This window comes from Apaloderma vittatum, unplaced genomic scaffold, assembly GCF_000703405.1.
Source record: "Apaloderma vittatum isolate BGI_N311 unplaced genomic scaffold, ASM70340v1 scaffold27239, whole genome shotgun sequence".
NCBI classification, from domain to species: domain Eukaryota; kingdom Metazoa; phylum Chordata; class Aves; order Trogoniformes; family Trogonidae; genus Apaloderma; species Apaloderma vittatum.
The window spans coordinates 1-10,924 of NW_009733940.1; the positions used below are offsets into that span (position 1 = coordinate 1).

At 49.7% G+C, this 10,924-nt stretch overlaps 1 protein-coding gene across 1 annotated transcript; it reads left to right on the forward strand.

Moving 5' to 3' along the window:
• Positions 1 to 1,979: 1,979 nt before the first annotated feature.
• LOC104278954 (NADPH oxidase activator 1-like) lies at positions 1,980 to 10,833 on the forward strand (the record flags this gene model as incomplete). The annotated part of the gene is given in 13 exon segments (XM_009876084.1): positions 1,980 to 2,114; positions 3,186 to 3,293; positions 4,366 to 4,425; positions 5,002 to 5,039; positions 6,484 to 6,625; positions 6,982 to 7,035; positions 8,187 to 8,259; positions 8,454 to 8,512; positions 9,399 to 9,568; positions 10,192 to 10,297; positions 10,385 to 10,526; positions 10,529 to 10,609; positions 10,736 to 10,833. Coding segments are annotated over 13 exon segments (1,266 nt in total), but the record flags the coding sequence as incomplete, so codon positions are not given.
• Between the last annotated feature and the right edge of the window lie 91 nt (positions 10,834 to 10,924).

Consider the following 10,924-nt stretch of genomic DNA (forward strand, 5'->3'; position numbering starts at 1 on the left):
AAAGGCTACCAGGTTGGTCAGACATGACTTCAGCGTTTACACTTACCTGCATGTAATGTTTACACTTACCTGCATGTAAATACACATCTAAGTTTTGTGAACTCCTCAGCTCTAATAAGTTGATGTGTAGACAGGTGTAAACAGAATGTTGTGAACTCCTCAGCTGTAGTAAGTTGATGTGTAGACAGGTGTAAACAGAATTTCTCCATGACAAAGACTCTAAGAAACTTGTGGCCATGAAAGCCTGTCTTTCCAACTGTAGTAACTGGTCTTAACGTTGCCTCTTTGTCCAGACTTACACACTGGGCTGCAAGCTGTGCTTTGCTTCTGTGACACTTCACAGCTCTTACACCGTGACACAGAGTCAACCTGGCACATTCTGTTCAGAAGCGATCTAAATCTGAAATGCCTGTAAATATTTGTAATATTTGCAGTGTAAGATACTCCTAGAAGCTGTACTTCACTGCAAGGGTGCATTTTGTCTTCTGTCTGGACTCCACACTCACAGACCGAAAAGCAGATAAAGAACATTCTTTACTTCTGCAAGAGTGAGGACTCATTGTGTAACTCAAGTCAAGCGTGCTCAGAAACCCGTCACTCAGTCTTGGTCACTTTTGATGCACCTTGTACCTGGCAGGAAGAAGCTATCCTTGGCATCCGTGGTATTACCCAAGCCTCATTGTTTTTAACAGTTTCAGTGCCACAGCACCGCCTTCTCTGAGCTTATTTAGAAACAATAGGTGCCCTTTGAAAGGTGCAGGGCTGCAGGAGCGTCCCGAGGCCACCCAGAGGGGGCTGGTGCCCTTTCTGGGGTGAGCACACAATCCCTCACTCCACGTGCTCTAGGCATTGCCAGGACACGGGCTTTCGCTCTGCTGGCACTCCAGGCTCAGGATCTGCATCCTGATTTGATTGTACCTCGCTCTTAAGTCTACCTGCAGCTCATTTTTCAAAATACACAAACATAATCCTCCTGCAGAACTGTGCTATCAGCTTTCCCCATGCACGGCCTCTCACAGGCTGTGTCTGATCTTCTCTAGGGAGATACGCTGTGTAGCTTGAAGATCCAGAAATATTTGCTTCTTGCAAAGCTCTAGAACTTCTGAGCTGAGTGAGAGCCTCTGCCCTGCCTCTCCAAGAGGGAGCATCTCTGCAGTTCCTGTAGCTATTCAGGGTTGCCACTCCCCACCAGCCCCAACCAGCAGTCCTCTACTGTCATGATTAAGAATTAAAGGAAGAGCAGCTTATTATCTGCACCTCACTCCCAAGCACTGCTTGGGGATACCACAAAACAATTTCCAGGCTGATAACTCTGCCACCTAAGATAATGAACTGACACCGAGTCTGTGAGGCCTCACTTCTGCCTCGTAGGTCCAGCAGCTTTTCCATACACTGACTGTCAGCCAGTGACAAGAGGAGATCTCCCACTCTTAACTCAGGGTACAGCTCACGGCTTCCCAACCCCCCCACTGGAATACTCCCACACTTTGCCACTTCACCACTGAACATACCTGCTGCTAGAGGGTAACAAGCTGCAGCTGATGATTTGTGCATTCACAGCCCACTACAATGTGAAATGGTCTCAGTTATTTTGCAGTGAAAAGGAGTCAGAATTACTCTCCACAGCAAAAAATAGTAGCCGGTCACATGCAGGAAGAAACCCACAGAAATCCTTCATGGCCTTTCAGATGCAGGAATAATAAGATTAAAACTCGTGTGGTAGCAGAGTCTTCCTCTGGTGTTCCTCGCACCTCTCCTTGCCTTGAGCAGAGCTAGCAGCTCCCGCACACCCAGGGGCTGACCTCAGGTACAGCTCTCTTCCCACTTCGATGATGAAGCTTTTTCATTTGCGCCGCTCCGAGTGCCTCGGTACCGCTGCTCTGTCTGTGGTGTTTCAGTGCCTGTCCCTCTTTCCTGGCCGAGTTCAGTAAGTTGCATTGGGTGTCTGCTTAGTCTCAGCCCTCTGAGTTGTGCTCCAGGTGCTGTACAGCACTGCAGCAGCGCAGTGCCGGCTCCAGCGGTGGCAGGAGGCCAGAGTCACCCTGGATAAGGCCGTTGTGTGGAGACCCGAGGGAAGAACAGCAATCCTGGACCTGGCCCTCGAGCGGGTGCAGGTAAGACCACCTCTCTGAGTTTCTGAGTGTGTGCGTTGGGCACACAGAGAGAAATGTGAGATAAGAGTGTGCTGCTTGTTTTATGTTTGCGTTTTCTGGTCTACCCACCTGCTTGGTGACCTGGTTACAGAGTCTAAGCTGTTTGCGTGTGGTGCTTTACCAAAGCAGTGCTTCAGCTACCCAAGTAATTCCATCACCTCCAGCTGCTTCATAGCAAAGAAACACCATAGTGGAGAGTTGCGAGGTAGCCTCTCAGGTTGGGGACGTTGCCTTCTAGTCCCTGCTCTTCAGGAGCTTAGTTCTGTTCATACTTGTACTGTAAAACAAGTTACCTTATGCAGTGCTTAAGTGCAGGTTTGGAGGATCTCCCTTTGCCTGACATTGCCTGACTCTTTTGAGTCCCCTTGGCCTCAGTGAGAATTGATGGCAGCTCAGATACTGATTACAATCACATTTAGAGCTTAAGTAGAGTAAAGAGTGTTGCCAGGGTTGGCTCTAAGTAATAGTTTCCTGTTAGAGTCTTTTGCAATCAGGAACAACTTGCAGATCTCTGATTTACTATTCTTGGAGAGATTATTTTGCTGCCTTCATACTTCCTTACCTTGTTTATATCTTTTTTAAGAGATGAACTTTTTTTTTTTTGTTATTCTGATTGTCTCTTCTAGCGTCGTGCTTGTGCTTAGGTTAGTGTATTATTTGTATTTGCCATTAGCGTGCTACTCAGTGGTTGAACAGAGGAGTAGAAAGCAACATCTGAAGTAAAATAGGAAAACTACTGAGAAGATTTGTTTAATAAACTTTATTGCATTCCACCCCCTTCCCACCCATCTCGTGCCAACAGAGTGAGTCTTTGACTCAACACCGAGCAGTGGCTGCCGAGCTCTTAGTTTGCATGGGCTTGTTAAACTTGAGTGACGTTTTTCAAGTTCACAGCTACGATTTTTACCCCACTGTCTTCCTGGAGCTGATCTTGCGCACATCATACACACAGGGAAGCTATATTTGCTTTTCACTGCTGTTATGTTTAACGTTAATTGATGGCTTTTTCCTTATCTGCTTTCCCTGCCCTAGGACCGTCTGTTTTTAGAGCCCTTGCAGGTTCCTCTTGGGGAATTTTTCAGACCACGAAAGAAGGAAGTTGAACAGCTGGACTCAAAAGATTTCCTGGGTAAACCCAAGGTAACAGGCACGTAATAGTTAAGATTGACAGCTAGCAGATTAAAATCCCACCTTCTGACATCTCCAGAGATTATGAACTGCTGGCTGCTCCACTGGTGGAGACCCAAGAGCAGGACTGTCAGGACTTGCAGCCAGTCAAGGCATCTGGGACAAAGAAGCCCAAATTTGTTTAGAATCGCCATCTCTTCTATAAAATATGCAATTTGTTGCTAAAAAACCTTCCCAGTCTTGGTCACTTTAAACTCTGCAAAAGCTGAGCAGATGCTTAGGGAATGCTGTGGTTGTCCTTTTGCTGACAGAGACATTTTCAAGAGGAGCACATTCTTCCAGCATGCTCCTGCTCACTGCTCTATTCCCAGTGGGACAGGCAGGCACTTGGGAGATAAATGCTTTGTCACATCCTTTAGTGCAAGTCAGCAGAGTTTCTCTATCCCTTCTGTGACCAGTAGGGTCAGCAAAAGTGCCACAGGCCAGAGTGCTCCAACATGAGTAAAGGCAAGGGAAAGTAATTAATTCATGTACTTTTAAAGAAACCTTCGAAAAACTGAAAAAAAACCCCACAGAGGCATGAACACTTGAGAATCCAGCTCTGCTTTTTTTCACTATGTGAATGGCTCTACTTTATGTCTGACCTTAGGATATCAGAAGGTGTCATGGGTTAGGGCTGGGCTGGCAACTGAAATGCAGACAGATGCTCTCTAACCCCCTCTCCACCCCCCAAAATGGGAAGGAAAAGGGAATGAGGCAGAGAGACTTACAGGTTAGAAAAGAAAACTAAAACAGCTTTAATGAAACAATAATAGAAATAATAGTGAAATGATAAAGAACTATATACAACTATCAGGTGTTATCACTGCCAGTAGCACACACTGTCTGCGAAAACATGCTGCTGCCTTCAGAAAGTGCAGCCTTTTAGAAGAGACTGAACTGGAAAGCAAAAATCACTGAACAGATTTGGATTTTTTGGCTCAAACCAGGGCAGAAGGAAATAGGTCTGAATGGATAACCTTGCATGAAGTGTGAGAGTCTCTTAACCCAGCCTGGATTCAGTTATTACTTTGTCCTCTGGCAGGTGATCTCGTCCATCATCCCCAATGATGAGTACATCGGCTTCGAGCCTCTCAGGCCTCAGGTGAGCAGTGAAAGGACGAATGGAGGTGTCACAGAGCTCTAGGTAGGGCCTCAGATCCTAACTCTGTCAGAGTAGGAACAAGCTGTTGAAAAAATCAGGGCAATATCAGGTGAGAACCATGGGGCCGTTCAAAGTGAGGGGCTGAGCTTCAGCATTGCCTGGAATGGGCTCGGGGATGTGAGTTCAGCCCTTTGAAGATGCGTTTTTCTCTCTTCACTATGTCAGAACAGCAGTGGAGACTTTGCTAAGCTCCGCATGCGTTCAGCCAGCACTTTAAGTAATTTGTCAGTGTGAGCGTTGGCTGCCTTGCCCTGTAGTAGAGTTTCTTAGAACCAAGTAGGGGAAGAGATTTTGTTGCTTGCCTCCTGATGGCATAAAGAGGGAGGGGGAGAAATACTAAGTGCATCCTGGTAAGGGGTGGAGCAGCAGACTTCTGTCTGGTTACTGTAGTGTGGTAAATATGGTCAAAAGTAAGAACAAAATACCACAATGTGGTGTTCAGAGGGACAGTAAATAAGGTGGCACTGTTGCTGTGTGAGGTACTGTTTGGAATAGGTGCTGTATTTCCTCCCACAGAAACAAGGCTTTTATGAACCCAGTGCGGATGCTCTGCGGTAAGTGTTCAGTTCCACCTTGCTCCAACCCTCTTCATATTACTTCTGTTCTGAAAGTCATATTTTCATAGAGTCACAGAATGGTTTGGGTTGGAAGGGACTTTAAGGATCATCTCACTCCAACCTCTCGGCATGCACATCTTATCTGGGCACCCTGGTCCAGTGTCTCGCCATCCTCCTTGTAAAAAAACTTCTTCCTAATGCCTAATCTAAATTTACTCTGTTTGAAACTGTTACCCCTCATCCTGTCACTACACTCTCTGATCAAATGACCTTCCCCAGCTTTCCTGTAGGCCCTTCAGGCACTGGCAGGCTGCTCTGAAGTCTCCCCAGAGCCTTCTCTAGGCTGAACAAACCCGACTCTCAGCCTGTCCTCATAGGAGAGGTGCTCCAGCCCCCTGAGCATCTTCATGGCCTCCTCTGGACCTGCTTCAGCAGGTCCCTGTCCTTCTGTTGGGAGCCCCAGAGCTGGACACAGACACACTGGAGGGAAGGGATCCATCTAGAGGGACCTTAGCAGGCTGGAGAGGTGGGCCCATGTGAACCTTGTGAGGTTCAACAAAGCCAAATGCAAGGTCCTGCACCTGGGTTGGGGCAGTCCCACGCACAAATACAGGTGAGGGGTGAGTGGATGGAGAGCAGCCCTGCAGAGTAGGACTTGGGGTGTTGGTGCATGAAAAACTGAGCGTGGGCCAGCAATGTGCACTCACAGCCCAGAATGCCAATCACATCTTGGGCTGCATCAAGAGAAGCGTGGCCAGCAGGTGGAGGGAGGTGATTCTCCCCCTCTACTCCACTCTTCTGAGACACTCTGATGCCTGTGTCTGAAAACTCTGTGGGATCCAAACCCACTTCTCATCAAGGGTGGAGCAAGTGATAAATGTGCAAAGACTTGTGTGGCTGCAAAAGACACTGCAGTGCAGTGGCATCTCTCATGCAAGAATCTCAAGGCAGTTTGCAGGAACTGATTAAATAGTCCTGGGAGACAGGCCTGGATCATGCCGTGGCTGGGGAATGGAATCAGAGGGAGGTTGTGGGACCTGCCCAGGGCTGTGAGAGAGAATGCTCAGCTACTTCCCAGGACAAGGCTTCCAAATACTCACTCCCAGCTCTGCTGAGCTGAGCCAAAATCAACCTTGGTTCAAGAAACATGAAAGTAATTTGTTTTGCTGTTATCGTACCAGTAGTACAATACTTCAAGTCTGAGTTTAGTAATTGCTTTGATCTGGAAAGTGTTTATCAACACAATGAAAATGGGGCTGTTGTATTTGGGAAATCAGTGTTGCCATTCCAGTTGGACCAAGGAGCAGCAAAAGAAATCATGATTTCCCAACACCTGAAATTTTGGCATGTTCCAGTTTGCATCAGTGCAGTGTTCTGGATCAAGCCCATCCAGCACCAGAGCTCCAGGGTCAGTAAAGATGCTCTCATTCTTTCTTTCCAGAGACAGACTTGATGGCTACTGTCGAGTTTTGTCCCGTTATTACCCTGAGGACACGGAGAAGTTGTCAGTGAACGCTGGCAGTTTGGTCTTTGTCCTGACAAGAGGAGCAGACGGCTGGGCTACGGCCATACACGATGGACAGGTAAGGAAACTGATGTCCCTCGACATCGTTGCTCCTCTCTGCCTGAGCATCCATTTAGGAGCAGTTTGTTGGGCTTGATGGGTGTTTGGTCCATTGCATCATAGCCGCTCAGTTAGCAGCTCTGCTTTCCTCAGAAAAAGATTCAAAAGGCCTGTTGCATTTTGCTCAGCAATTTCTGAGCACAGGACTCATGGGCTACAGTATGTGACCCTGGGCCCCCCTTGGGCACATTTGTGTTGCCATAGGGTGAGCAGGGGATGGGGATTTGCAGGGGCAGCAGCAGAGTGGAGGTAACAAGATGGGGCTGGGTAGGGCAGCAGTTCCTGTCTCACCCTGCTCTGCTTTGTGTCCTGCAGAAGCTACGAATACCGAGCTCTCTCCTGGAGCCTGCCTCAGAGGTGGATAAATGGGTGAGCTGACAACCGTGCAGATATTGAGGAAGAGACCAAGAGATCCATTTGGGACATTTATTTGTAGCATTATCACAGGATAGGACAGCGGTGTAAAAGAAACATAGAATGTTAAACACTGAGACACCTTCCCTGAAGATGAGGATCTTGAACAGGAACAGCAGAAGGGCTAAGAGCAGGAAGAATGCTTTTATATATATGTATATATACACATGAGATCTCTTTACAGCAACATCTGGGGGCTTAAACATATAGCCAAGCCACAGTGGCTTGCATTACAAGCTGATCTTGTTATGTCTTATCTGCTGTGGACTGATACAGCACATAAAGATGAGCAGCTGCCACAGTTCTCCTGACCCACTGTAACATATTGAGCCACTGGAACACAGCGATGCGTATGAGGGCTTGAGACACGTGCCTATCCAGCCTGCTCCCATGATGTCTGCAGCCATCAGCTGTAGGATGGAAGAGGGTGAGGAGTGCTCATGTGTTCTAGTTCACCAGCAGAGTGAGAGCAGGTTCATCTCCTGCAGTGGGACAGTAATACCTTAAACAGGCACCGCTTTTTGCCATGAGTCCATACACCTAAGCCCTAAACTTAAGAAAATTTTTAGCTCTTGGCTTAGGAAAACATCTCCCATTGCCACCACGGGCATATCTACACATGATCCCAATCATTTTCCGTCTGAGCCCAATGCAAAATGGTGCAGCTCAGACCCCTATTTCCTATGACAGATTTTTGAAGGACATGTGTTCTGGTGTTGCTATGATTTTATCTTTTTTTCTGCCTCCAAATATATCCCTGGCCAGAGCACATGCTTGGATGTTTTCCTCTTGGATGTCTCATTGTGAACCAGCCCAAGTTCCCAGTTGAGCTGGCAAATGGTGGGGAGAGCCCTCAGCACCATGTGAGCAGCCTCCCGCTGCTTCAGCACCCACCTATCAAGGGGCTGGAGGCCAGGAAAGTGTCCCACCAAACTTCTCGTCACCCCTGATACCCTAAAGAGCTGCAGAGTACTCCATCTCATCCAGATGTTTGATGAACTGCTCTTCCTGGTACTCTGTTTTGGGGTTATACCCAGAAATTTATAACTGGCTACGTAGTCTCTGGTGTCTTCTGCTCACTCCTTCATGACGTTGTTCTGTTGCAGAAGATCAGCAATGGGATTCCCCTCCCACCTGCCCAGGAGCCTCCCAGCCGACTCCATGTGAAGCAGAAGCCAGGTAGTCTCCCCAGCCAGGGACCTCGGTGGGCGCGATGTGAAGCTGTGCCCGATTTCCTCCCCTCTGGAGGCGCGGGAGGAGGCTGGTTGCCCTCTGCAGCCGTGGCTGCCTCTGTGCGAGCAGGTTGCAGAAGAGCTGCTGGGGGTCTCTGCTGACTGCAGGCACCGTTCCTCTGCTCTTGTTTCGTTCTGCAGGATCTCCTGGGGGAGAAGATGCCTCTGCAAACGATGCTGATGCCCAAGTGGACTTCACGGTGAGGTGTTTCACAAGCTGGAACTGCCTCAAGAGATCCAGGCTGTGAAAAGTGAAACCTTCCTGGCCAGATCCTCTAAAATTCCTGAGCTGCCCAAAAATCACTGGGAAAAAACTTTTCCTCCACCCATTTTCCCACACCAAAAAAGGCTCACATGTGATCTTTTCTTCAGCAAAGTTTGTGACCATACAATTGTGTGAGGTAGAGGCTTATCGGAGCAGTGCCCTTTCACCAGCCTCCAAGGAGCCAAGAGCCCCAGACACAGGCAATGTTCTCAGGCACATGCTTTAGTGCCTATTTTGCAGGAGCGCACTGCCTTTGAACTTGCTGCAGTCTGGGTTCGTTCATATTTGCAATTCTTCTGGGATGATGTCCTCTGACGCACCTTCATGTCCTTAGTACCACCATTGCTGTGCGTGACAGAGCTAGTATTGTTCCTGTGTCCACTTGGGGACAGCACCTCCCTAGCAGTGCCTGCTACAGATCAGCTCTGCTCCCTGTGTCTTTGCCACCCCTCTTTGTAGGGCTTTTGAAGCCGTTTGTAGTCAGCTGTACTTCAGACAAGGTGGCACAACTCGAGGACTTGGCTTCGCCTCTCCAGCTGGCTCGAGGAATTGGGGTCCTGCTCATACAGGCCTGGGACTGGGAGGTACCTCTGCGATCAGACCCAGAACCAGGTTTCCTGGTCATGGGAGGAACATTTGATCCCAGGCTTTGAATCTGTAGTTCTTCCTCTGAAATTCAGATCTTCCCTTTGATGCTGGTCTGCCTTCACATGGTAGTGCTGAGCCGAGGGGTTGCGTCTGTGTCACCTCTCTTGACGGGAGAGTCCTGACAGGAGAGTCCAGAATAACTAAACTGTTGATGGTTCCACATCTCTCAGCAGATCTCGCCAACCCCCGGAGAAGCTTCATCCAGCCCAGACAGACCCGTTGTGCTGCAAGCGCGCTGCGAGTGCACCGTGGTGGTGAGGGCGGGCGAGGTGCCGTCGCTGCCGGACCTGCGGGCTCTGCTGAGGAAGAGGTTTGCTCAGCAGGCAGAGCAAGGGAAGCTGAGGTACGCTGTGGCACAGCCGGGCCCTCTCGCTGCACATCTGTGTGACAAGGCAGCAGCAGCCGTTCCCCTGAGGATGCAGACCTGCGTCGGGTCTCCTGGGGACATCGGTTTGGGGTCAGAGCGGTCTGGCAGAGATTCAGCAAAGATGCGAGCACACGGGCTCCCTTGGCAGGGCCAACCTCACTGTGAGTTTTGGTTTGGAGAACAGCATGTGCTCTGTGGGCTTTGGAGGCCCAGAGTATCTTTCCTCTGTGCAGGTGCAGCTGCCATGGATTGGATATTCTCCCACTCAGCTCTGCGTTTGAGATACTCCAGGATCAGGGCAGAGCAATTTGGGAGTTGGTCTGGGGGTGAGGGCTCCCTGACGCTGACAGCCCTGGGCACACACAGCTAGTGTAGTCAGGAGAGTCTAGAATCTTCCTCTCCAGCATGAGAAGGTGACAGTCGCTCGCCAGCAGCACCGTTTCTGCCCACTGGCCACACTGGGTGGCCTCACGTCACTGGGCAAGGTGACCATTTCAGAGCTGGCTCACAAAGGGGACTTCAAAGACTGAAGTTGGTAGAAGGCTGGGCTTCCCTCAGAGTTTGGCTTTAATATGAGCCGTATTAATGCACCCTTGCAGCTACAGGCATTCGGATGGCAAGGAGCTGGGTGCAGTTTTGGGAGACGAGGATCTAGGGAAGATGTGGCAGCAGCTGACAGATGGCGGGCTGACGCTCTGCTGCCAGGTACGTGGGCTGTGACAAGCTTCTCTGCTGTGCTGGTATCAAATCTCTGCTTTGCCTTGTAACCTCCGTGCTGGCTTTCTTCTGCAGGACTCGGACTTCCACTCAGGCAGACCTGTTCTCTACAGAATGCTGGCTCAGCACTCTTACCCTGCGCAGGGACCGGGCGACCTGGAGTTCAGCAAGGGAGATGTGCTGGATATTCTCTCTGAAGGTAACAATCCCGTCCTGTCTGCAGGCTTGTACTGAGGCAGGCTTTTGGAGTGTGCTGCAGGGAGGGACTGGGAAATAGATGGTCTTCCAGTGCTGCCTCAGGCTCGTACTGCCAGGAGGTACAGGCTTGCACTGGGTTTTACCCAGAGTTGAGTTCCAGCCATGAAAACTCTCACTAACCTCACTCGTATGGGCATGGGCTCATCCTGCTCCTTTATGTCTTCCCAGTGAACAAGGACTGGCTCGAAGGCTGCTGCAATGGCAAGACTGGCATCTTCCCCAAATGCTTTGCAACTCAGACCGGTTGTGGTGCTGCCTCCCTGTAGTGAACAGGGGCCTTTCCCTGGCGGACTGCACTGTCTCCCAGGGCGGGGAGACACCAGGCCCAGCTCTTTCAGGCCAGAGCCAGCACAGCCA